Raw genomic sequence first — 26,971 nt, 5'->3', positions numbered from 1 at the left:
ACACACCACGAGGAAAGTGATATCCACTTTTCACTGGGTCCTCACAAGAGATCCACCCACCTGTGAGGCGAGCCGAGCAGAGGGTTAACATGTGTTCGAGCGCCTAGATTTACCTGTGAAGCCAAATCTATTCCCCTGGAATTTAGTTATGAGGGACAATGTGTCTTTTCCTTTTCCCTTGAGCCATACGGAGCTGGGCTTTTATGGTTTGCGATAATCCCAAGTCTCATTTCCACCATCCAATCAGGAGCCTCAGCCCTCGGCCACCGAGCACAACCAGGACCAATCACTTCCTACTGAAAACTTTAATGAAACCAATAAGTTAATAAGTTAACAAAGTGAGGTACTTGCATATCTGAGAACCGGGTTGGTGGGGGAACCTCGATCGTGGAAGGAGGGAGGGCTTCTTCCCATGTCTCCTTTGGTCACAGGGTAATCTTACTCTCCAGCCCCTCTGGGCAGCTCAGTCGCTGCGGGGAGGGGGGGTGGCTCTCTGGGGACAGTGCGATGCAAGTGAGACGAGCCAGAGCCAGGATGGGCTCCAGATCATGATGGTCCATGCAGATGGTAGGGCAGAGATTGGGCACCATTGGACTGAACGAGATTCAACCCAAGCCCTGGCACTGGTACATGCAGGTCCCAGGATGAGATGCAGACAGCTCGGCCTCAGCCCCTTGCTTCCAAGCACCCCCAGAGTGTTATCATTGGTCCACCACCCCTCGCTCTCTTGCCACCTGAGCTGACCTCGCAGAAGAGGAACGAAAGGGTGGGGGACCCGAAGCTGGTGCTGGGGCCTGCGGCGTCTGGGCGTTTGTGCCAATGTGCAGCACTGCCAACGGGAGTGAGAAAATGGGGCAGAGGCCAGTGCAGGTGAGAGCAAGCTGCAGTTGGTATCGCACTGGCTAGTGTGTACTCTCCAGGACTAGGAAGAGGGCATGCCTGGGTTCTCTCCAGTGGTGTGCCAGATCTGGAGGGGGCAGGCCTGAGTTATGCTGTGGGGACGCCAACATAGTCCTCAGGGCAGCCAGCGGACTCCTGAACTCCTACCGGGGAGCAAGACCTGTGGACGCTCCCTCCCCTGCCCAGGAGACCAAGTGACTTTGTGCTCATGCCTCCGAGTGTGTGTGGTCATGTGCGTCACTGCGTGAGGAGGCATTCTGCTGGAGAGATGAAAGGGCCATGCTTGTGTGGCGGTGGGCCATTGTCTGGTATGTCTGTGGAAAATACAGGAACTTGTGCTGACTGTCAAGCTGTCTGGAGGACCAGTAAGAGTGGACATCCAGCAGCAAGAGGGAGCCCCTGGGGTGACACCTGCAAAGGGGCAGAAAGGCCCAGGTACTGTCCTCGGGAGAGGACAGGGAGATTGAGGCCCCATGCTGGGTGGGGATGGATGATAAGCCAGAGAATGGATGTTGGGTATGGCCAAACAGCCTGAGACCAGCTACTGCTGGGGCCCATCTCCCAGTCGGGGATGGGCAGAGGAACCCCACGGGGGTCCCCAAAGTTGCATATTTAACATAGTTTGCATATTTGGTGCCCATCTACCTTATGGCAGAGTCCTGTACTTTGTGGGCACCTATGGGGGCACCTTGGGCCCATCCCCGAGTGGGGCAGGGCTTGGCAGGAGGGCTTCCCTGCTCTGCCTGGAAGGGCGGGCCTGGAGACCTCACCTTGCATAGCTAGAAGCTGGTTCAGGGACCAGGGCCTCAGCGCCCTGCTCCCATTCCTGGGACAGAGCCCCTGCTGCCAGGTGGGCCATATTGAACCTTGATGGAGCCGGCAGGGTCCTGGAGTGTCCAGAGGCCTCCAGTCAGCCACTGCTGCGGCCTACCATGTGGCCTGGCATTTTGTGCTTCTGGGGCGCCGGTACCTGGCATCGGGTATCTTGCCCACCCAGACAGCTCAATACTGTGTATGGCCTCTCTCCCTGCCAGGGAGCGAGTTCAAGTAAGAGAGGAGTCCAGAGGCCTCGGGGTGAGTCCGAGGGGCAGATGGAAGGCTGCCCAGCCCCCTGAGAAGCCCTTCAGTCCATGTTGGTGCTGACTGAGCGAGAGATGCTGAGCGTCTGTGCCGAGACGGAGATGTCCTCGTGGTCTACAGGGCTGTGGTAGTCCGAGGTGATGTCGGGGTCAAAGAGCGGCACTTGCACGGTACCCAGGCTGGCCGAGGTGCCAGAGCGCAGGCAGCGCGAATAGAAGCCCAGCAGCAGATCCAGCTTGTGCTCGATGGACTGCACCTGGGGAGCGGGGAGGGGCGGGGCTGGAGGTGGTGTTGGACCCGAGGGCGGGGCGCCGCTGGGGAAGAGATTGGCTTGGACTGGGCAGGGCCGGAGCTGGGGGACGGTGGGGGGCTATAGAGGAGGCGGGGCTTGGATACCAGGTAGGAGGCTTGGTTAGGACGTGCTTACCCCGTGCTTTCTTGGAGACGGGCTTGTTTGTGGGACAGAGCTTGGCAGAGCAGAACTCAGACTGTGGGCCCCACTAGCGCCTCCCCGGGCCAAGGCTCTGCGCAACAGCAGTGCTGTACCCTTGACAGCTAATTCAGTCATCCGGTGGAAGTCCTATCCACACTCACCTGCTTTTCCACCTTGACTACGCGCCCCATCATGCTGATTTCATCCACTGCCTCCGTGTCCGAAGGTCCCTTATCGCCCTTCTCCCTAGACTTGCGATCCCCAGGCCCTCGACCCACGATTTGGTCCACCCTGTGGAGGGAATGAAACTATCAAAGAGACGGCGTCACCCTGCGCCTTCCTTCCACAGGAACCCTTGATTGACAGCTAACAGGGAAGACAGACCGCTCTGGTGAGATGAGGCCACTTACTCCCCCAAGGGAGGCTGAGCCTGGGAGACACCAACGCTTGCTTTGAGAGTTCTCCAAATAACAAGCAGAGCCTCCGAGGTGAGAAAGAAAAGGGAGCGTTGGAAAGTGGACAAGATCCCACCCTATTCAGCAAAGTCCTTGGGAGAGCCATCTTCACCAGCTACCCACAGCTCTGCTTCCTCTCCCTCTGAAGCCATTCTAGTCGGACTTCCCCTCACCCAAGAGAACTCCATGTTACTAAATCCAGTGATCAACTCCAGCTCTGACCTTAATTCCTAGACCTAAGAGCAGCAGAGGTCACATCTGCTCACTCCTTCTTCCCACAATGCTTCTTACCACCCCCCCCCCCCCCCCCCCCCCCCCCCCCCGCTTTTAGACAGGGTCTCTTGTAACCGGGCCTGACTTTGACCTCTCTAAATAGCCGAGACTGAAGCACGGATCCTCCTGCCACGAGCACCTCCTACTCCCAATACTGAGGCTGTTGCTGTGATTGGGCCTCCTTAAGTTTCCAGACCTGACTTGGAACTCTCTATGTAGACCAGACTGGCCTCAAACTTACAAAGATCCACCTGCTTCTGCCTCTCCAGTGCCGGGATTAAAGATACGTACCACCATGCCCCACCTCAATTGTTATTTTTTGAGTTAATGGATGAACATATAGTGAGAAATAGGGCACATGAGAAAGGAAAGCTATAGGCAATTTGAGACTTGATATAAAGGTTCTTCCTTAATCCTAGACCTAGGGACATGCAGGAGTCTAGAGACAAGAATCCAAAGGTAACTTGCTTTACATTCCTACTTGGGAGACAGGAAGTCAGTGGTTACTGTAGGTCAGTTACTTCGGGACCTGGAGACTGGCATCCTAAGGAAGCTGTCAAGGCGTGAGTATAGACTGGACTCATCCAGAGAATTATAACTGAGGGAGTTTTGTTTTCAGCTTCCAAGCAGCCTGTAAACAAGTCAGGGGTCTTGTAGTTTGGGTTTGAGTTCTACTTTCTTTGTCCTTTTGAAGCAGAGTCTCCTAGCCCAGGGCAGCCCAGAACTCACGGTCTTCCTGCCTCTGTCTCCCCAGTGCTGAGATTACAGATAGAGAGGACAGTAAGTCTCCTAGAGGCCCTTGCCCACCTGGGCAATGCCCTACAGAGCACAGATGACTTGCTACGGTCCTTAGCCCTCTCACCTGGGCCGGGACCCTCAGCTCCCTGCCCCTCTCTTCAAAGCCTGCGTACCCACCGAGCTTGCAGGCTCTTGATCCGCCCCAGCATGTCCAGATGCCCCGCAGAGTACTGCTCTATCACGTCCTTCACATCGTATGGCCGCAGGGTCTCCTTGAATTTCCTTTTGGCGACCAGGAACTTCAGAATCCTGTTAGAGGAGGGGGATCTCTGGCAGATGTGCTTGTTCCTGTAGGAGACTCTTTTCCAGTTCCTCCCTTCTCTGCCCCTTAGTCCAGATCCAAGTCATCCGCTTGGACCACTCCAAACAGCCTCTGCTGGGTCCCCTAGCCTCCAGACCTAACTACCAGGCTCCCTCCCCTCTGCCCTGCACACGCACAGGCTGGCTTGGTGTTTTCTCAAATGCCTGCCTCTACAGCCACATTAACTGAGGAGGCAGGGAATGGACCCCGTGTCTCTCGGCTCAGTGGGACATGGAGCTTCTAGAACACCAACTGCTGCTGACGGCTCAGGGGAAGACATTACGTTCACTCTACGCGCACTTGGCAATTGTGTGCAGGGTCTTGGACACCCAAAGAGTTAGATCCAATCCCTGGCTACAGAGACCCCAGGTCTAGGGTGGGAGGCCGGGAGGATGAGGGCAGTTGCGGGGAGACAAGAGCCAGGTTCAAAGACTCGGAAAGGAGAGCTAGGAGCCATGAGAAGGGAGGGCCTCAGCAGGCAGAGCCTTGGGAGGTGTTTTCCAGTCAGGGGCAAGAGAGCGGCTCCTGCTCTGAAGAAAGGAGCTTCCCAGAAACAGGCAGGGAAGCATGAGGAGACTCCTGCTCTGAGAGGCAAGGGCAGGAGCATGGCATGAAGGGACCGACCCCTGGGGTGGTGGGCACCACCCCTGGGGCAGTGGGCAGCATGAGAAGACAGGACTAGCTGTGACAAAGGGCTAGGGTGGGGACAGCCTAAAGAAGGCACAGGGATAGGGAGGAGCCACCACTCTGCTTCAACATGCCTGCTCTGCCAACTTCCAGAGGGAATGTGTCGGTGCTCTGTGGTCTAGGCACAAAGACCGGTTCTCAGGATGGGCCTGAGCCGGGAGGGGACAGTGAGGTGGAGGGAGGAGGCAGATCTGAGCAACTCAGAGGTCGCACAAGAGACTTCTGAGTCCAAATCCAAGTTGACTACTATGTCTGGAGACCGGGTAGGCAGTGGTATTCGCTGCCTGATTTGGGGAGATGGGCAGAGGAGCAATTTGGGGCATTCGGTGGGGGGGGGGTGGCTGTGAGGATGCCAAGGAAAGCTTGCCTGGTCCTCACATTGTGTCCAAGATGGTGGCCACAAAAGGGGAGAAACGGAATGTATGGAAAGAGGTGAGGGAAGGCCTGACTGGGGGTGGGAGGCCTGGGCAGATCCAGCTGGCTGATGTCAAAAGGAATACAAGAAGAGGCTGTGGGCAGGTGTGTGAGCCAGGAAACAGAGTCAAGGGAGCTGAGTTTCAGTGGCCTCCAGAGCCCAGCTGCAGGCTAGAAACGGAGACCCAGCCAAGGACTCCTCGCCAGGAAGCTGGGGCCAGATCCACACTGGGCATGGCTACAGGGTACAGGAGACCAGGCCCTACTTAATTATCACAGCAACCAATATATCATGGCTTTCAATCTGTTTGACCAGGACCTACATAAAGAACACATCTCACCCTGCAAACTAGTACGCATACATACACAGACAGAACTTCCAGTTCCATAAGCACAATCACCCTGAGTATGAGACATTCAGTCTCATTTTTTTTTTCTTTGAGTTTTGAAGCAGGAGCTCCTGTAGCCCAGGATAGCTTCAAACTGTTGATATAGCCAAGGATGACCTTGGATTCCCAATCTTCCTGCTTCTACCTCCCAAGTGTTAGGAACAAAGAACTCCCCCTACGCCCAGCTTCAATTCTTTTTAAATGCTGACCCTGACACACTGACAGTTTCTCTACCTGTGGTTTGAAGAGCCCTGCTCTTGAGGATGTCCTAGGAGAAACAGAGAGGCCAAGACACCCAGGGAGAAAGAGTTTATGAAACAGAGAAGAAAGGACCTTGGGACTGAGACACAGGAAGAAAAACCTGTGTAGAGCAGGCGTCTGTGGCACCACTCCGGAGAGAGAAGGAGAAAGGCTGCTACATAGCGGGAGAAGGAGAAAGCAGAAAGAGAAACAGAGAGTCTGACTAGAATGTTGGGGAGGATACGGTATGTCTAAGAGCAGAAACCCTGACAGGCAGCTGTGCCACTGGCCACTGGAGCCAGGCCTGCTAGACATGTTGTGTGTTGTGAGGAGCAAACGGTGCTGGAAGCCATATGCTCCCTGCCCACACCTCCTGTGCTCCAGGCAGGTAGCAGCTGGTACCCCGGGAGCCACGCCAGGCCTGGCCAGGAGGACAGGCCCAGATGGGGAGCAGTGATGGGTGGCAGGTGGGAGAGCTGCTCACCTTAGGCTTCAGCCTCACCTGACAGAACGGATGACTGTCTTCACAGCAGGCATGACATCATCCACCGTGAGCTCACACTGGTAGCTCTTCTCCTCAGCTACTTCCTCGGAGGGGCCCTCTAGAAAGACAGGAACGGCACATGAGGGCCGAGGGGTGGTAGAAGAAAGTGCTTCCAGGCCTCATCTCCACTAGCAGTAGTAAGAGGACAGAGGCTCAAGGCAGACCAGGCTCCTGCTCACTGGCTACTGCCTCTCACTGCCCTGACTGTGTTACACATCCTTTTGCCTCACCAGGGCTGGGCAGGGCAGACATCTGCCTGGTGACAGGTGAGTGGCAGCTGCTTTAGAGGACATGTGGTCTAGCCTGGGACAAAGGTGATGCACACAGCCTTGGAGGACATGCCATGTGTTACTCCTTGCAAGGCAGGAAGCCCCAGAGGAAAGGCATTTATCTAATGCTCTTCACTGAGGCTTGTGTGGTCTTTTCTTCCAGGTGGGAGCAAGGGGGTTGGGTGGACGGGAACTCAAGCTAGTTCCCCTGCCCACATCTACTACAAGGAAGGCCTTTAAAGCAAGGAAGGGGAAACAGCTTCCCAGAGGCCACTACCCTGTGCTTCAGGAAGGTGTACTTTCTTCACTACGGAAGAGGAAGGTGATCCCAGGCCCCTCCATGTGTAGGCTTCCATGGGTCACAGCCTCCCAAAGAACCACTGGTTTGTGGTGTGCTGTAACTGTCCAGGAAAAGGCTGAGTCCTCAATACTCAGCATCTTGGCACAGCACAGGGAGAGGCTTTGAGCTGATCTCTCCCTCCAAGAACAACAGGAGCATCCCATCCCCATCCTCTGTGACATCCCATCCCCATCCTCTGTGACATCCCATCCTCATCCTCTGTGACATCCCACCTCATCCTCTGTAACATCCCACCTCATCCTCTGTGACATCCCACCTCATCCTCTGTGACATCCCATCCCCATCCTCCTAGCATCCCACCTCATCCTCTGTGACATCCCACCTCATCCTCTGTGACATCCCACCTCATCCTCTGTGACATCCCACCTCATCCTCTGTGACATCCCACCTCATCCTCTGTGACATCCCACCTCATCCTCTGTGACATCCCATCCTCATCCTCTGTGACATCCCACCTCATCCTCTGTAACATCCCATCCTCATCCTCCTAGCATCCCACCTCATCCTCCTCAGCGTCCTGTCCTCTGGGTCTATTTACCCTTTCTTTCTCTACTAAGAGCCTACAGCACATTCAGCAGGGGCAAGGGATCTGTCAGGAGCCCTCCCATCTTCCAGATGAGGACACTGAGTCATAGATCAGAGCAGCCTCTTGCCTAGGTCCCAGTGAAGAGCTAGAACTCAAAGGGACCATCTTCCTCTAACAGTGGATAAATGGTCCATGAGAGACCCTCAGTCACAGCGGCAGCAGGCCAGGCTGGGGACAGGTGACAGCAGGGAGCATTGCTGGCCAGCCTTGCTTCAGGATAAGCGCTCTCCCACTCATAGGCTGGGAGTCTCCGTTTCCATGTCTACAGAGTGGAGGAAACCGGCATAGCTAGGAGAAGCAATGGAGACTGTCCAGTGGGCAGCTGCACACAGGGCTATGGCTCCTTCCAAAGAGCCTGGAGAGCTGGCGGCTGCGGGGCACTTCTATGAATTCCACTCTCCTGCTCCACTTTCGAGGATCGCCCTCCTCAGAATCTTTCTCTGGAGTGGATACTACTATTGCCTCTGTTTACAGATGAGGGAAATGGGACCCAGAGCAATGAGGTCACTTATCCGAAATAAGTGATGGAGGGCCAGGAAGACGGCTCCGTGGATACAGCATGCAGACTGAGGACCAGGTTTGATGCCCAGGACCCATGTGGGAGAGAATCAGCTCCCACAGGTTGTCCTTTGATTTCCACTTGCACAGCCACGGACACATACACACAATAAATAAGTAAAATATAATTTAATTAAAAAAATAAGTGACAGAGCCAGGATTCAACTCTTGGAAGCCTGGTTCCAATCCTGAGCTCTTATCACTGCCAAATGTCCCCTCTAGATTTGCATTCGATTACCCTACAGTCGGGAGACTGTGTTATGGTGAAGAAGAAGTTATGATGCCCGTTTTCTAGAGCAGACAACCTGAGCCAGTCTCCCCCGCCCCTGCCACCTCCGGCAGGTGCACTTGACCTCCAGGGCTTACCCTCAGCAGAGCTGCGGGGCTTGAGTCTTAGAGAAGCCCGGAAGCGGGTGCGGTCATTGAAGCTCCAGCTTTTCTGCACCTTGCTGGGGCTGGACGCCTCACCCACCTGCTCACTGCTTGGTGAGGTGGGTATCGGCGGAGGTGCCAGGTGCTGTTTGGAGGGACCTGTCCGCTTCTGGGAGCTGCTCATTCGGATGCGGTCTTTGATGCCCATCCGGCTGCTGGCGGAGCAGGGCAGGCCAGGGAAAGAGTCAAGTTAGCCGGTGCCAAAGCAGATAGGTGGGGTCAAAGCTGACCTAGCTGATCTAGAGGGTGGCTATTGGGTCTAAATTCCCCACCAGTTATTTCCGCGGGCGTGGTAAGGGGGCCCTGGTGCCTACAGGAAGCCAGATAGGTCGATGGGGACGTATCCCTCCCCCAGCCCTGCCTCCCATTCTTTCCCATCCCCACCCCCAGACAGATAAGGGTTACACAGGAGACAGATGTCACAGTGAAGGCAGTGAGAGAAACCGGAAGGAAGTGAGAGACAGGAGGACAGAGGATCCAGGACCAGCCCAGGTAGGTGGGTGGAGGGTGTGAAGGTAGCAAACCCCATGGGCACGGACACTATAGGAGGAGCTCACCTGGTCAGGCACGCAGAGCGAGGCTCTGGGCCTCATTGTAAACAGAGGTTGGCTTTGTGGAAGTGAGAAAGTGTGTGAACATGTGTACCTGGCTGCACAGCCACCTGTGTGTATATACTGCATGTACACATGTGTCCACTTACACGTCCCCCTCCTCGCACTGCTGGAGCTATCATCTTATCCCATGCTGGCCAGGCCACGGCTTTAGGACCTGGCACAGCCACATAAATAAAACCCTGCAAACTCAGGTCTCCATCCCAGGTTTCCATGTGTTTGTAGCGGTGGGGGCGCGGTGGCTGCATAATACAATGGCCGGCTAAGGGTGTGACTGTCCAGGACATGCCAGGTGCTGGTCTGCTTGGTGAGGATTTGTGTGTAGCAACCTGTTCTCCTGTGGCTTCTCCTGCCTGTGTTCCTCAAGTTCTATCCACATGGTCTTGGAACACCTGGAAGGCCCACCTTTCTGCCTATGTACCTGTGTGCCTGTGAACACGTGTGTGTACGGATGTGTGTTCTCCCTGCTCTTTCTGCACCCAGCTTCCCATCGCGTCCCCAAACCTTGGAGGACAAACAGAAGGAGGCCTCCATTTCCCTCAGACAGGCCCCAGTTAACCAATACCTGGTAGAGTAACTCTGTGTCCAAGAGGTTCAAGAACCATGCTATGCTGTTGGTAAGACCTCAGCAAACATCCTTCATCCCACACCCTGCAATAGTATCGCCATTCCCCTGCTGGAGAACCCTTGCTGACAGGTCCGGAGGTCCCCACTCCGAGTGTCTAGAGCCTTGGCGCAGAAAAACACCAGCCAGGTTCAGACAAAGCTTGAGAGGGGGCAGAGGTGACGAGGTGGTCCTAGCACCTGCCTGAGGGCTTTCAGATCAAGGGCTGAGCAGACAACAGACTCTGGTTTCCGTATTAGGTGGGAGGCAGGGCCTCCATGCCGAGGGCATGGAGCAGAGAGCAGAGCCAGGGTGGTGAGGTGGGGGAGTGGGCCAAACCAGGGCTACCGTGGGAAAGGTGGCCGGATGTGGGGTCAGCCTGTGGGGTGGTGCCTGTCCTGGGGGAGAGGTTATACGTCACAAGTTGGGAGTCTGGAGCTATCAGAAGGGATCCAGTCATGTTCTTCACATTCCTGGGATCTCTTTGACATACCCCAAAGATTCCAAGAGAAGTTTGAGTGTGGCTTTCCCAAACTTGCCTCTGCACACCCATTCCTGTGGGCTCTCCTCATGCTGGCAAGCACCTACACCCACCCAGGCCATGCAAGAGCACCCTGTCCTCTGTTCCTCCAGAAGGGGAGAGAAGGGGAAGAGACTGGAGAAGTCCTTGAGCTTCCATCCAAGGACTGAAACTCCAGATTGCTCCCTGCCGTTCTGACGAAGTTTGGCCTTCCTGTTACTGAAGTATACAATAAGGCTATGTTTGCACCTGGCGGGACTCTCAGAGGAAGGGGGCTGAGGCTTGCACTATGAGCCTTACAAAATCCCTTTCTGGCTCTGATTCCGTGATGGTGGAGGGAGTTTCTGGCCTGATTTAGGGATTCTGTAACTTTCCAGCCAGTCAAAGGTCTTGGCTCTTCTTGAATGCAAGAAGACACTGTTTTCCCCCGGAGCAGCCCTGGATTCCAACTCCTTGGGCAGGGACCAGAAAAAAGCTCACGTCAGCCTCTCTGGAGCCTGAAAGCTTAGAGAAAATGGAAAGAAACCTGGCACACGGTAGGCACCAATAGCTCTTTTCTTCCTGGGCTCCTTAGAACACACAGGGTCCAGGCTTTGGTGCTTTCAGGCCTCTAAGCCTCCCCTCGTAGGGTCCCTGAATTTGCCATCCCTATTTTATAGGTGCAGAAAGAGAGAAATGAATTGCCTAAAATAAGAGCAAGGTCAGGATCCATTTTCTCTGACTTTAGAGACTGCCTTTTTCCTATGGCAGTGGTCCTCAGCTGGGGGTGATCTCGTGCCTGACAATGGAGACACAGTGGGCTACCACTCTGTAAAAGTGCTCTCCTGGCACCTCCTGAGCGGAAGCCAGAAATTCTGTTCATCATCCGAGACGCATACCATAGGCCCCAGCAAAAGAATCATCAGACTCAAAATGTCAACAGTGTTGAGGTAGAGAAAAGGGGAGAGGGGCTGCTGGTGCCTGGAAGGATGGGGGATGGCTGCACTGGTGCGTGGAGGTCGAAAGATGTGGGGGTGAGGAAAGAGGGGGTAAACTTGAATTGGCTGTTCTCCAACTGCCCTGAAAACCCAGCCATAGGGAATTCTGCCATCACGGTCCAGGCTGAGAAAGGCAGACACCCATCCCCGTGCCGCCCACACAGCCCCTCTTCAGGGACTATGGGGCAGCGGCCTTATCACTGGCTTCTCCACCGCTGGTTCTTCCTGACCTCCGACCTACACTTGTGGAGGGGCAGATCTAACCCAGCCTCCTCAGTGCCACCCTCAGGGAGTCCCTATTTCCTACAGACATATTCCCAAGCTTTTGAGTTTTCTTTAGTCAAGCTTGGGGAGAGAACTCGAGAGGTCTGCCATAAAGTTACATCCTTCTTAGCTTCCAAATCACTTTTCAAAAGTATGGCCTTATTTATTTATTTATTTATTTATTTATTTATTTATTTATTTAGGAGATGGGCTCTCATGTAGCCCAGTCTGGCCTGAAACTTGATATGTAGCCAAGAATAACCTTGAACTTCTGATCCTCCTGCCTCTACCTCCTGTGTGCTGTAACTATAGCATGCACTACTGCATCCAGTCAATGCAGCGCTAGGAAGCAAACTCATGCATACTAGGCAAGCACTCTACCAACTGAGCCACCCCCTGAAGGCCCTCTTAAGTGGCAAATGCACTAACGTGAATGAGGCCACCTTATACTTACAGGAGCCAGTCAGCACCTGTATTTTACACAGAAGGAAACGGAGGCATAAAAAGCTAGGTGTTGTGCACAAGGGCACACAGCTAGCAAACTGGAGCTAGAGGGTGGCCCGAAATGACTACTCTTAAGAATGGCTGCCCCTCAGCAGAAGCTCAGTAGGGGCCCTGTCCCTGTCTCCAACCACAAGGCTCCACAAACCTTGGCCACCTGAATGCCAACAGAATGCGAGTCATACTGGGCTTTGGGTTCTTTATGATCCTGTCCTGCCCCAGAGTGGCTCCAGTGGCCACTCTCAGATCAGGCCATACTGGGCAGCAGGCTCATCTCCCACTGCTACGCTTTCTCTTTCACCTCCAAGCTTGATCTCCGCAGCTCCCTGGCCTGAGTACCCTCCCCGTCCAGCCACTCTTTCAGGGCTGCTTCTGGGCTAAATGTCTGACCTCAGCTTCTCAGCCCCTCTGCTTCCCTCCTGTACTGTACTCGATGCACTGAACCACGATTACTCTTTGCAGTTCTCTGGGGACCATGTTCTATTCATCACCATTTCCCCAATGCACAGAGCAGGGCCTGGCATGGGGCAGGTACCACAAATGTGGTTGTGATGTGGCTGAAAGAGCCGGGTGCAATTGGTGACGGAGGCGCTGGGCACAGTCCCTTCAGGTACCGGTGGGCTTCCCAGGTAGGTGGTGGAGAGCCAGGGAGCTAATCCCAAGGTTGGCACAGGTCAGAGTGGGAAGGACCCTCAGAGAGCCTCTAGTTCAACCTGCCCATTCCACGGAAGGGAAACAGGTCCAAAGAAGAAAAGCAATTTGGCCAAGATAACATGGGAGTCAGCAGCACAGCCAGCATATCCTCAAAGCTCCTGAGAGTGTCCTTCTGACACCCGGCCCATGCCCTAAACATCCCCAGGAAGGCAAGGGGACTTAGGGCCCCAAGGCAGATTGCAGGCGGCAGGCACATGCACCTTGTCCTTGGCCCATCCTGTCCTCCTCTCCAACCCCTAAAGTGGGGGGAGCAAGGAGGAAAGGGGACAGGAGGAGCAGATGAGGGGGTACCTCGGTCTCCAGCTGGCGTGGATCCGAAAGAAACTCCGCTTATTACTAAACATCTGGCTGAAAAGTTGAGAACAAGACACGAACAGAGGTTAGTGACAGAGACAGGTGGACTGAGCGTGGAGTTGCTGCCAGGACGGGGCTGGTCTCTTGTGGCTGGAGGGAGAGAAGGATCCCCACTCAAGTCACCCTCCAGGCCCAGCCCCAGGATGCAGAGGTCTCGGGCTCTGCATACGAGCTCTTGCTGGGATGTCGAGCCCACAGGGCCCCTTCTCAGTGACTGTGTCCCCGAGATGGAGAAGTCCTGTCCTTTGCATTTTGAATACATGCTCCATGGGATGTGGACACAGGCAGTCAGGCTTTTAGAACGCATCCCATAACCCTCAAAGGGAGGGCCTGGCCTTGGGAATGCCATTCCCAGGAAGTCCTGCTCCTCGGAGCTCCACTTCCTGAAAACATGCTCAGTGTGGGCAATCCCCAAGCTCCATGTGTCCAAACCAGGGTGGGAGTGGGAGGTAGCAGTATACACATGTGTGTATACACATATGTATGTATACATATATGTTTGGGAATATCCTAGCAAGAGTTACACCCCATTTCCTAGGGTGAAGATAGCCAAGATTAAGGACATGGCCACTTGGCTTGAGTCTGGTACAAAAGCCACAGCTCAATGCCCCTGCCCCAGGTTCCTGAATCATTCCACCGTCAGACACACAGACACGGATACTCCAGAGCAGACAGACACAGTGTTAATAATGCCAGGCTTTCAGCATTCATCTGTCCCCAGGCCTCTGAGGACTCAAGGATCCAGAATCACAAAGGGGCACAGGGTCCAAGCTCCCATCCATTCCTAGTGGCTTCAGGCGAAGGGAGACAAGGATGAACTGGAAGCTCAGAGTCCATATTTGGCCCCACTCTGGGTTGCCAGACCTCCAAACCTTATGAGTTTCTGGCTATAAGTTGTGGCTTGGCAGGCACAGGACCTGCAGGCAGTGAAAGAGAACCCAAGTCAGGTTGTGCCATGGGCTTCTCTTAGAGGGAGCTCCCAGTCTAGCTTGGCCAATCGTTCCTCTCCCTGAAGTTCCAGACCTGCTTAGCACTCGACCAGTAAGAGCCCTCACTGGAAGCAGGGAAAAGACCCTGCTCTCCCATCCCCATCAATCCATTCCCTAACCCCCTTCAGCCCCAAACAGAGAACAGAACCCCTGAGCAGCCTGTAACTATATGCAGGTTGGGCACAACTCTGACCCCGACTGCCACGAGCAGAGAGTTACTCAATGCCTTTCTCCGGGCACACAACAGAGGTGAGCTCTCTGAATGTGGAGGGGCTCGCCTCTTCCCTGGCTGCTAATGTTGGACTTGAGCTTAATGATACCCCAGACTCAAGGAACAGAAGTCCACCTGGCTAGTTCAAGGATGAGGCAAAGGAAAAGGATGGGCAAAGCAAGGGAGAGCATGACGGAACCGAACTGACCCTTGACCTCAAAGCTAAACCCTCACAGAAGCAATCACTTTTTCCCCAAGACATAAGGAGGGGCTTCCATTATCCTAATGTGCCTGGGATTCCTCCAGCTGGGAACGTGTAGATGAAGCAAGTGTCATTCTGTCTTGATTCTTCTTTCGACAGGCAAAAGCTCCAGGTCAAGTTGGGAGAGAGGTTGGGAGCAGCAAAGAGCATCTCAGAACAGAAGGAGAGAGCCCCGGCGGGGGGGGGGGACCCCCTGCTCTAGCAAAGCTGCAGACAAGAGCTGCAGAGATAAGCGTGTTAGTCACTGGTGGAGGTTTATGCAGGTCCTGTGGCAGTCTTAGTCACAGAGTTCTCTTCCAGCAGGCGTCTGCTTCCCGCATGCCGGGGGAGGGGAGCCCTGCCCTCACACCCCAGAACAGAAAAGCGCCCTCCATTACCTGAGCCGTAAGCACTTGGGGCCAGCGGCCTCCTCCTCTCTCCAGCTTCCCGGGAGGGATGGGGGTGCAGGGGTGGAAGAGTGGTGGAGGGTGGAGTGGGATGTGGAAACAGAGAGAGAGAGAGGACAATGGTATGAACAGTGGAGGTGACAGGAGAGAATGGTGCGGACAGCTCTCCCTCTCAGACCCTGGGAGACCCAGAGAGCGGAAAGGTAAGTCCAGTGTGGCCTCTCTAGAGAGGACCCTCAGTCTGTACCTGTGGCCATCTGACGACAACGACCACGTCTCACAACAATGCCAGAGATTTCCCCCAAACAGGTCCATACACCCATGTGCTGGCTGGAGGAGGTCTGAGAGAGGGTGAGACAGAAAATGGAAAAGGAAGAGAAGAAGCAAGAGGAGGTGGCGGCCTCTAGGGGCCCCTACCTTTCCCCAGGGCAGAAGGAGGTGCTGCCCGGCCGGTGGCAGGTGGCAACGGGCGGGTGGCGAGAGGGCGCTCCACCGGGTACTGGCGCCCGCCTCACCTCCAGGGGCCGTAGGCCCCCATTGCGGGCCCGTTGTACGTGCTCAAACAAGAGGGCCAGCTCTCTGCAGGAGAGGGCGCCATCAGCTACAGGCAGGGCTTTGGGGACACCACCCACCTCACCCAATGGGCACAGGGCTACTGATCCTGCCAAGTCTTGAGCCACCCTCTAAGGGTGCTCACAAATACCCCAGGCCAGAACAGGCGGGGTGAGGAAGCTAGCCCTCTTCCCCTCTGCAGAAGTTTCTGGGAAGGAATCTAGGCATGGTTATGTGGGTTGGGCACAACTCCAAAGCACCCACACGAAGAGGGAGTTGAGTCCAGCTGACTCTGCTCCTCTTCGCGGAGCTGTGCAAGGGGCCATCGGCAGCTCTGAATCCTTAGTCTCCCAGCCTGACTTGGGTTTTAGGAGGAGACTGGAGCTGAAGACAGATTTCATAGGGTGGCCAGCCTCTCTTCTCTGCCCTGTGCCGTTCCTCCTACCACGAAGTTTCTGGAGATGGGATGGGGCTGGGTATCCACTCACTCTCCAGGCTGTTTCCTATTGCCATATCCAGGAAGGTAGCCACCCCTCAACCCTCACCTGCCTTTCCAACGGAGCCCAAATCTCCAAACCAGGCTGTTCCTCTTACCAGGAAACCCAGGCTACCCCACCCAGAGTTCCCAGGCTACCCCATCCAGAGTGTTCCCACACTTCCACGGCAATTTCTAAGCTCCCGCTCTCGTTTGGCCTTGATCCCCTAGAACATCTTCCTCCTCCCCAAAGAGGCTGCTTCAAACCCAGCCTCTAGCTCTGCCTCTGCCAGGTATGGAGATGGGGAGAGGGAGGAGTGACATGGGGAGCCCCATTCCCCGCCCCTACCTCCTACTCCTCCCCTGGGAAGCCTGTGGGACAGGGAGGGAGCAAGAGGGGGCCAGGTGCGGGTGCGGGCGAGTGGATCACGCAACAGCTGCTGGAGGATAACTAATGAGGCAAAGACGGTGGAGAAGCGCTGAGCACAGCAGCCCAGACTAGCACGCAGTCCATGCCACCCTGCCCGTGGGACTGAGCCAACCAAGCCGGCTCTGCAGTCTTCATTCCTGCCCCGGGGCCTGGCCAGGCACCTGGCACCACGCACCTTGATGATGCTATTAATAACCTCCGGCATGGAGCCACCCCCGTTCAGTATGAGCCCAGCCGGGACCAGCAGAACAGACCCATTGCTGGCCTCAGAGGTTGCTGCCCTTAACAGTAAAAGGGATCACACAGTCACACACAGGGGCTCTGGGGCGGGCACATGTTTCTTCCATAGCACCGTCTCTAACCAACGATACATTGGTTGGTACAAGCTACTGTGTGCCCACTCAGGACTGAGGAGAGATGGGCTGGCTGCCGCTTCCCTAGGTGGCATCACCTATTGGTGAGCATGTAGACTGCCAGCACTCCGTGTGTGGGGCTCAGCTTCAGAGGCAAAGCTGCACCCAAACCCTGAGCCCAGTGGACACAGAAGAGCTGGGGAACGGACCAACCAGGCTCCAAGTTATGCAGGACCTGAAGCGCCAGCCCCAAGGGCTCTGTTGGAGCAGTCTCCTCTCTCAACCCTGAGGGCATCTTCTCAAGGGGCATTAATGCTAGCCCCTACCCACTCCCACTCCAGTAGCACCTACCTGAAGGATGGGAGGATACTGTCATAGTAGTACCAGGTGGCTGTCAAGTAGGCCCTGCTTGTGTCCGTGGAGTACAGGCGCCAAGCAGCCTGGAGGCGCAGGGAGAATGGCGTGTCATAAAAGTCCTTAGCCACCCACCAACCCTCTGCCCCCAAGGGAACCCGGTCCCAAGCTAGCTGAGAGTGATACCGGGACCAGAGGCCAAGTCTAATTCCGTAGCCACCAGCCAAGAAACCATGACTTCCTCAAGGTGACCCAGTAAATCGGCACCAGAGCCAGGGGCCTACAAACACTGGGACAGAGCTGGGGTCTGTGGTCAGGCAGGCATGGACTTCTAATCTATTCTTCCACACAGAACAGACTGACCATTGCTGCCCTAACAGTGTTGTGAGGCTGAAGGGACAGATGCATAGCCAATGCCAAGCTCAGCGCCTGGCACACTTAAGGCCAGGGTCCGTGAAGCCCTCCTGCTAGCTCCCTTAGCTAAGTACACATTCGCGGAGTCTGGTTAGTGTCTTTCTTCATAAGCTGCGTCTTGGGCCCCACTGCATCCTCAGTGCCAAGTACAGTATCTGGCACACGCAGGTGGTTCTGCAAATGTCTGGGGAGGGAATGTTGACTAAGTGAATGGCTTTACCAATAGCGACTACGCTGTATTTTCATCAGCCGCCTACTGCTACCATGGGACTACTAGGGCCTGAGGGAGAACAGAAAAGATTACTGCCCACAAACTCTGCAGCAGTCATGGACTCTGCAGCAGAAGGAACTATGGTCAGAGGTAGTTTTCTACGGCGAGAGGAAAAACTGTCTCTCTCCATCCAGGTAAAAAAGGGTCTGGGAAGGACTGTGGATGGATTGATCCACCAGGATAGGAAGATACAGAGACTGTTAGACAGGACAAAGCAGAATTGGGGCAGCCCCAGATGCCTCCCCTCCTCTGGGTGCCTCTTGTCCTTAAGGGGTTGCCACAAGTGACCTCACCAGCCTGGCGCCTTCCGAAGACAGAAATATTTTTACTTCCTGCTTGCCTGGGTCCCTGGCATGGGCTGGGGAGCAGCTGCCAGAGCTCTCATTAATTATGGGTACCACAATACCAGCTGTCTCTCAGCAGGGACCGTGCCAATCGCCTGCCCCTACAATGCCCCTCGGGAGGCCAGCCCTGAGAGGACAGTGGCCATTGTGTCCCAAGGGATGCTAAGAAGAAAAGGCTGGGCTGGTTGTTGGAGATAGCAGGGAGGGAGAGAAGGGGCTCTCTCTACCCTGGGAAGGAGAGATAAGGAGGGGTGGAGTCAGGCTGGGGTTTGGGGGTCAGAGGATGGTGTGCTGGGAAGCAGGCAGTGGCGTGCTGTGTCAGGACTCTTCAACTACTTCCTACAGGAGTTCTCCTGCACGCCCCTATGCTGGAGAGAGGCCAAGGTAGCGAAAGGCTTACAGATCAGAGCCCACTCCGATCACATCCATCATACTGAGGGAAGCTGAGACCACATGCCCTGGCTTCCTATACCTGCTCCGGTCTCTAGCCACTCCTCCTCTACTTCCTTGACTGGCTCCCCTCTCACCTGCCCATTAAATGCTGGCAATTCTGAAAGTCCAACTTTGGACCATCTCCTTATTGTATGACTTCCTGAGGGCACAGTGAGTGTATCACGGTGCCAGGAGTGGAGCAGGCTGACAGACGACTACCCAGTTTCAAGATGCCAAAGTTAGCTCTGCACTAGGAAATGGAGTCTCTGGTCCAGGCTCTCCCCATCCCTGGTCGTGGCTGCAGTGGGCAACAGGATGGCTTTAGGCAGTCTGAAACCCGCTATTTGCTGCAGGGGAGCATTACTGACAACATAGCATCCCAGCTCTGTCCACAATGTGGCATGTGACACCCTCCTGTGGTAGTTTGAATATAATTGGCCCCCATAATCTCACAGGGAGTGGCACTAGTAGGAGGTGTGGCTTTGTTGAACTGGGTATAGCCTTGTTGGAGGAAGTGTATGGCTGTGAGGAGGGGTTTGAAGTTTCCTATGCTCAGGGTACCACCCAGTGAGTCCTTCCTGTTGCCTGCAAGACTCTGAGCTACTGTCCGCCTGCATGCCACCATGCTCCTGTCAAGATGATAATGGACTGAACCTCTGAAACTGTAAGGGAGCCACCCCCAATGAAACGTTTTTCCTTTATAAGAGTTGCAGTAATCTTGGTGTCTCTTTACAGCAATAAAAACCCTGACTAAAGCACCCCCCCAAGTCATGTCCCTTTCTGAGTTTTGAAGTAGAGCTGTAGTTTTTAAGTTGGGACACATGGGTCAGTGCATAGGGCTGACAAGCATGGGGCCTCCTAAGCATCATGTACCTGGATGAGGTTGGCTGCTGGCATCCTCCGCTTCTCAAAGTGCTTCTGCCTATGCTGCTCCTGGACCTTCAGGGCAAAGCCAGAGCCCAGGATGCCCTACGGAGATAGGATATGGTTGCAGGCAGTGTAGGGAGACGACAAGAGCATACTAGAACGTTCCCATACCTGCCCATCTGAGGCACCCCGGGTTTGTCCTAAGACAAACTTAGGATAGGCTTGTCAGGTCTTGGCCCCAGCCTCCCTCACACACCAGCAGGAACTCACGGCAGGCAGGGCAAAGAAGGAGATGCCCAGTAAGGCGAAGCCGGCAGCCAGAACCCTGCCCAGCCATGTATGTGGCGTCTTGTCCCCATAGCCAATGGTCGTCAGTGTAATCTGGAGATACAAACAGGTTACCCATAGGACTGGGCATGGGGGTCAGCCACAAGGACTTGAAGGCACAGCAAGTACAAGAAGAAAGCAGATGACATGACAAGGACTTCCCCCAACAAACTCCTCTAGTGGCCCCTGGGGACTGATCTCAAGGACTTCTCAGGGAGACTGAAGGGGTACAGACAGGTTCTCAGGCTAGTGAAGGAAGAGCAGAACAGGTCACGAGGACTGAGTGAAGGGCTTGTGGGGGCGCAAACAGGTCCGGGAGAGTAGTAGGGGCTAGCATAGGGACTGGTCTCAGGAGCCCCAACCTAAGCTTGGGTTGGGGCTCCGTGGTAAGAACCTAGGAAGCGACCTGGGAAGTTCCTAGGGGGAAGGGCGGACCTGCACAGACCCTCACGCACCGTCCCCCACCAGAGCGAGTCAGCATAGGAGGAGAAGTCGGAGTTGGCGTCCTTCTCAGCCAGGTAGACGAGGAAAGAGGCGAAGATGAGCACCAGGAACCCGATGTACCAGGCGGTGATCAACTCCTGAGGGAAGGAGGAGAGGTGCCTGCCAGTCAGGGGATAAGGATACACACACTTCTCCAGAAGCCCCTTTCTTCAAGAAAGGAGCCCCTGCCTGGCCTTCTCAGAAACCCCCAGAGCCAGACCTCAGGCCTGTCCTTAATCTTTTCAGGCTTCAACCCTTCGGATCCCTTCCCAGCCTCACCCTTAGGGCCTACCCAGTTCCCCATTCCATCGGGGCAGACCTCTCCAAACCAAGGGGCTTGCAGATGTAACCCTTAAGCCCTACCTCTGAGGCCAGGTCTTAAGCGCTGCCCCGCTGGCTCCAGCCGCCTTGAGCCCGCCCCTCAATGTAGGCCCCGCCCCCTCCTCGGGTCACTTACAATTAAGTCCCACCCCTGCTCAGCTCCAGCCTCTTCCCTCAGATAGACCACGCATATTCCAAGTCCTAATAGTTCTTGCCGCAGTGTAGGCCTAGCTCCCAGCAGTCCTTGCCTAGGCCGCCTGGGCCTGGCTCCAGTCCCCATTTGCCCAGCGTTGGCCCCGCCCCAGCTCCGCCTCTTGCTTGCACCTCGGGTAGTTTCCAGGAGCTTCCGTTTTCCCCTATCTTTCCCCAGCCTCACCTTACTATGCGCGTAGACCACCGAGCCCAGCAGCTTCCAGGTGCCGCCGCGGCGGTCCATACGCACCATGCGCAGGATCTGCAGGAAGCGCATACTGCGCAACGCCGACGTGGCAAAGATGTTGCCCTGTGTGCCTGCAGCGATCACCGCCACCGAGGCCACAAACACGATGAAGTCTGCAGGGCAGAGGTGTCGAAGTCACCAGCCCACCTCGGGTCAAGACCTGGGGGTCTTGGACTCTTGGGTTATTATGGGTGAGGTTGCAGATTGGGAGGGTCTACTAAATTCACGAGGAGCCAGGATGGGGTCAAGGATGGGATCAAAATGCCTTCCTGAGGCTTGGGGTGGGGCAGGATAGGAAAGGCTTGTACCGATGACACAGAAAGGTTTCCTGGCGAAACGGAAGCGGCCCTGCCATCCTCTGTAGCGGCAACAGCAGCCAGCCGACCAGACGCGGATTATATATTCCAAGCCAAAGACCACAATCATCACGAATTCCTGTGGGGGACCAGGACCCAGATCAAAGCCCAACCCTGGGTTAGGAACATCGGCACCTCTTATACCTGGAAAGATTTGAGAGAATTCCAGAAGGGAGGTGACCTCCTCTTTGTCCTCCAGGGAGAACAGAAGCCCAAGTCGGCCCTCATACACAAGTGTCTAGCTCTCTAAGAAGCCTGGGTTTTTTCTTCTCCCTGCCCTGAGTCTTCCGGCCATTCTAGACTCTCAGCCCTGGTTGAGGGCCATCAAGAGTGGCTCTCTGTCTGCCGGAAGCCCTTCCTTCTATTGGTGTACTTTTGTTTAACAGGGTAAGGCTTGCTTCTGTTCTGGTACAGAGTGGAGTCTACTCACCTAGTCTATCCTGGGCTCATCCTCAGACTTCACACAACAAAGGCCGTCTCCCTGCCCCAGCCAGGAATGAGCCAGAGAGGAGCAGCAGTCTGCTCTCTGACCAGTCTAGGAAGCCTCTCTCCTCGGGCCAGGTCTTGCTCTGCCCTGGAGGGGACGCCACAGGGGACTCCCAGCACTCACCAAGATGAGGAGACACTCGTTGGCAAGTTCCTGGTGCTCCTGGATAGTGGACAGCACGGACAGCACCAGACAGCTGAAGACTAGCAAAAATCTGTAATTGGAGCGTGGCGAGGAAGGTTAGATGGCTGGGGAACAGGATGACTGAGGGTCCCCAGGCAGGGGCTGCAGAGTCAGGAGACTCACTATTTGGATAGAATTCTTCAGAAAACAGAATCCAAAGCAGAGTCGTTAAGCACAGACATCTCCCAAGGCCTCTCTAGAGGACCCTGGTGTGACTGGGACTCAGAGAGGAGGCCCTCCCAGTTTTGTCTGGGCTAGCAAGAGAACACAGAGGCTCAGCGTTTCCCGGCCTCAGCCACCCACTGGCCTTGGCTCCGTTTTAAGGCCCAAGTAAAGTGTTCCAGAGGTCACCAGAGCTCAGAAGCTGTGGCCTCAACTGAAGAATAGGGACAGCTGCTCTGCCTCCATGTTTTTATGGAATTCATAGTGAGTCAGCAGGAGAAGCAAGGGGCTGAGGAGGTGGCTCAGCAGTGAGAGCGCTTGCTATGTGAGCATAAGTCCTGTCTGAATCCCAAATACACACATGAAAAGGCTGGGCATGACCACATGTGTCTATAACCCTAGTGCTGGGATCAGAGACAGGCAGATCGCAGCAGCTCACGGGCCAGTCAGTTCCATGGAAACAGTGAGGCTCAGGGTCACTGAAGGACCCCGTCTCAAGGGAACAAGGCAGAGAATGATATCATAGGGCCCACGATGTCCTCCTTTGGCCTCCACAGACACTCACACCCGCAACCAGGCGCACACACCACAAAAATAAAAAGGGGACAGAGACAACATGGAAGCAGCAACACAGGGATGAAGGAAAGGAAAAAGGGGATCTGGTAGTGAGGAGCCAAAGGCCTGGAACTACCCAGAGGGCAGCGTGAAGCTCCCAAGTGGCCCTGCTATAAAGGAACATTCTAGAATGTAACTCATCCAACACTTTCCTTGTTGTCGGTTGCACATGAAGGAACAGTGGCTTACACCAGGAAAGGGGTTCACCAAGGTTGCTGAGTATTTCCAGGGCTGACCTGAGATTGGAGCAGGGAGTCCCCCAGAAGAGAGGAAGTGGGGAGAGTCCATAATCAGGTGCCTTGAGGCATGGACACGCACAGGAGTGCTGCAGGTATAGGGAGGGGAGTGTGGGCTCTTTGGAAGGAGGTGTGCTAAGCATGCCCCTGCCCTAGCAAACACCAGAAGGGATGCGCTTGTTCCCTGGAAACACAGCGCAGTGTGCTGACCAGACAGCCTCCCCATGCACGCGTCCTCAGAGCTCTATCTTCACCATCGGAGCCTCTGCACACCTCAGCCCTATACGTACACTCATTTGTTCCCCAGAACATCTGCTGCTCCCCTTCCAGAGCCTGTCTTCCTGTCTATGCCCCAGGGGCTGCTTGTTCTTACAGAGTCTTGCTATGTAGTCCATGCTAGCTTTGAACTCTCTCTCTCTCTCTCTCTCTCTCTCTCTCTCTCTCCCTCGCGCAACTCTCTCTCCCTCTCTCGCTCACTCTCTCTCTCTCTCTCTCTCTCTCTCTCTCTCTCTCTCTCTCTCCTGTCTCAGTCTTCCTAGTTCTAGGATTACCAGTGTGCAACACCATGCCCAGCCCAAATCTCTTTCCGTTTATCTTTATTTCTGTTCCAGCATGCATGCAAACTTTGTGTGTGCGCTTGCGTGCACACATGTGCATGTGCATATATGTGTGTGAGAGAGAGTGAGACAGAGAGGAAATGTGTGTACTCCTAAGAAAACCATTGGCCTCTTCTAGTCAGCCTCCTTCTCTAATATAGGCTGACAGGCAATTGAGAGTAGGGTCTGGCCCACTTACCACTCCCTGAAGGGCAGGATCTGGTGCCCACAGGAAATGCCCCCGGATCAGGGAGGCAAGAAGCAGCTGTCGGTGAGGGCTTCAGATGAATGAGACGGAGGTCTCTGCGGCCAGTTCCAGCCCAGAGCTGAGTCAGCAAAGACACAGGGCAAGTGGAGAAGGAAGTATATCCTCCACTGCTCAGATTCAGTCACTAACCACAGGTCCAGCAGCAGCCAGGCTCTGTAACGGGAGCTGCAGCTGACACAGAGTGGTACGGGCAGGGCTGCAGTGGGAACACCACGGGCCTCACTCTAGCCCAGTTCCTCCACTGCCTTTCTCGGCGTCCCTAAGACCTCAGCAGGCGTGGGTGTCTGCAGTTCTCTGTTGAGCATCTCCAGAATTCCTTTCCTCTTTTTTTTTTCCTTGACACTTCAACAATTATCCACATATCCAGGCATCAATTATCCACAATAGTCTATGCCAAAAAAGCAGATTACAAAACCTCAAGGGTTATGTGGTCCTGATGTTTTAAAACGAGACACCTTTTACATATGCGCCAATGTGCGCCAATGATGGCAAAAATGAAGTAATTTTTGCTTTTTTTTGCTTACCTGTGCTTCCTAAGATTTTTTTAAAAAAAGAATTAATTAATATGGACTGCTTAAATAATAGCAAACTGATGTGCCCCCCATTTATTTGTTTTGAAGTGCTGGGAAGCAAACCCAGGGCTTTCTAATCAAGGGCTCAGCTATTCAGCTCTATTCTCAGACCCTGTGGTCCTGTGCTGGTTCAAATGAGACTACCCCATAGGCTCATATATTTGGATTCTTGGTTCTCAGTTGGTGGACCATTGGGAGGGACCAGGAGGTGTGGCCTTGGTGAAGCAGTTGTGCCCCTGGAGGTGGACTTTGAATTTCAAAAGTTCAGGACACTATCAGTCCCAGCTCCCCCTCCCTACTGCCTGTAGATCAGGATTTAGCTCCCAGCTAGTTTTCCAGCACCATGCCTGTCCATCTGCTTGCATGTTGCCATGCCTCTCGCCATGATGAAAATGAACTAATTCTCTGAAACTGTAAGCAAGCACCAGTTAAATTCTTTCTTTTATAGTAGTTGCCTTGGTCATGGCGTCTCTTCACAGAAATAGAACACTGACTAAGATAAGCCTCTAACACTTTTAAAGACTGATTTTACTTGTTATCGTGTGTTTGTGTGCGTGGTGTGAGGGAGCAGGCACACATGAGTGGAGGTCATGAGTGGAGGTCATATAAGGGTTCCAGGTCCCTTACAAATCCTTTTGAGTGCCTGATATGGGCGCTGGAAATTGAATTTGGGTCCTCTACTAGAGTGGTATGTGTATACGTGTCTTGCCTGCGAGTATGTCCGTGTACCACGTGCACACACCGTGTATGTGTGTGTATGCCACAGTAGGTGTGTGGTCAGAGGACAACCTGAAAGAGTTGGCTCTCTTTTCTTCATTATTCGAGCATCAAACTCAGGCTGGCAGGCTTGCCAGCAACTACTCTTACCCAGGGAGCCATCTCACTAAAACTCCCATTGCCACCAGCGATTAATATTTATTTACTTACTTACTTAGTTAGTTAAACAGGGTTTCTCTATACTGCCTAGACTCAAACTTGTGATTCTTCTGCCTTTGGACTAACAAGGATTACAGGTGTGGGCTACTGTGTCCAGCACCACTAATACATTTTTTAAATGCATTTTTCAAAAAAGAAATACAAACCAGAAAAGAAATCCCTTTCAGTCCTGCCTCCAGCCCTTACTATATTCACAGCTCTGTACCTAGCAGCTGTGAGATTGTGGCAGGCTTTCCTGAGAGCCCAGCTCATCATGCCCACCTACCAGTTGGGTATCTAGTGGCCCCTGGAACCACACATGCCCTAAACTAGAATCTCAACACCCTGTAAGATCTCCTTTCTTCCACCCTAGTCGTTCAGTGATGGTTCCTGGGTACTGAGGCCAGCTATCTAAGTCAGCTGTGATTCTTTTGTCTTATACTCCCCACCTCCTGCTCTGTAGCAAGTTCAGTTGGCTCAACCTTCAGCTTCCATCAGACCAGCTCCCAACTCCTGACCGAGCCCCCACAATCGGGCCCCCGCGGAGCTCCCTGCCTCCACTCTCACCTCCACACATCACCCACTCCTTCAAGCTCCCCGCAATTCAAAGCTGGAAACCATCACTGCCCAGAAACTCTCGGGTCACGCTTGAAGAGCAAAGGTCAAACTCTTCAGCCTTGCCAGCGTACTCTCAGAGGTCTACCCCACCCCAGCCCTGTCCACCCACCTCTGCACCAAATCCCCGCTGCTCTCTTACTCACTAGCTGCAACATCCTAGCTCCCTGGGCCTGCCAGGAGCTCATCTAAGTATGTCCACCTCCCAGGCTTTGCTGGTCTGTTCTGTTGGCTGCTCTCTTACTCACCCGGGTGCCTGCTCCAAGGCCACTTCCTTGCTGAGGCCTTCCCCAGCATCCTTTCTACAACAGTGGCCTCGTTTGCTGTCCCTCTTCCTTTCCCTGACAGCACTGAGAAGACAAACAGCAGGAATTCACACTCAGCCAAACACCCTGTCACTAAACCAAGGGAGGAGTCTCCTAAACTCAGCAAACCCATCCTGACTGAAGAGACTCCCCAGCATCTCTCCTAAGATGTCCCTAATCTAGACCAGCTCCACAGGGCAAACACTGCTCACAGATCCCTTAACCTAGCTGGGAGTGGCAGTGTACACCTTTAACTCCAGCACTCTTGAAGGCAGGAAGATCACAATTTAGGGGCCAGCTTGATCTATATATAAGTTCCATGCTAGCCTGGGACATAGCAAGACTCTCTCTAAAGCAACAGCAAAACCCTGAATTTCACCTTCCCTTCCCTTCCCTTCTCTTCCCTTAATCACTGGCAGGGATGAGAACTTTTTACCTTAGGCCCCCAATTCATTAGAAAGGATGTGTTGGAGCTGAAGATGAACA

General features: G+C 54.3%; 1 protein-coding gene across 1 annotated transcript; it reads right to left on the bottom strand.

Moving 5' to 3' along the window:
• Window positions 1–286: 286 nt before the first annotated feature.
• On the bottom strand, window positions 287–26,643 carry Kcnq4 (potassium voltage-gated channel subfamily Q member 4). The gene is made up of 15 exons (XM_042055294.1): window positions 26,615–26,643; window positions 26,429–26,530; window positions 22,142–22,232; window positions 21,484–21,610; window positions 21,113–21,288; window positions 20,388–20,513; window positions 19,876–19,986; window positions 19,612–19,707; window positions 17,275–17,363; window positions 15,531–15,692; window positions 8,655–8,875; window positions 6,473–6,572; window positions 4,057–4,188; window positions 2,575–2,704; window positions 287–2,236 (listed from the first exon to the last, which is right to left on the bottom strand). The coding sequence occupies exons 1-15, from the start codon at window positions 26,641–26,643 to the stop codon at window positions 2,024–2,026; spliced, it is 1,905 nt and encodes a 634-aa protein (XP_041911228.1). The 3' UTR covers window positions 287–2,023.
• Window positions 26,644–26,971: the final 328 nt, after the last annotated feature.

This window comes from Arvicola amphibius, chromosome 6 (assembly GCF_903992535.2).
Source record: "Arvicola amphibius chromosome 6, mArvAmp1.2, whole genome shotgun sequence".
NCBI lineage: Eukaryota > Metazoa > Chordata > Mammalia > Rodentia > Cricetidae > Arvicola > Arvicola amphibius.
This window is presented reverse-complemented; position numbering and strand designations above follow the sequence as displayed.

Bases quoted from the DNA above. Each gene is read 5' to 3' on its own strand.
- Kcnq4 (XM_042055294.1), bottom strand. From the start codon at position 26,643: ATGCTGGGGAGTCTCTTCAGTCAGGATGG. The intron at 20,514-21,112 runs GTGAGGCTGGGG...TCCTTCCCTCAG, and splicing joins TGGTCTACGCGCATAGTAAG to GAGTTGATCACCGCCTGGTA. The intron at 19,987-20,387 runs GTGCGTGAGGGT...TTGTATCTCCAG, and splicing joins ACTCGCTCTGGTGGGGGACG to ATTACACTGACGACCATTGG.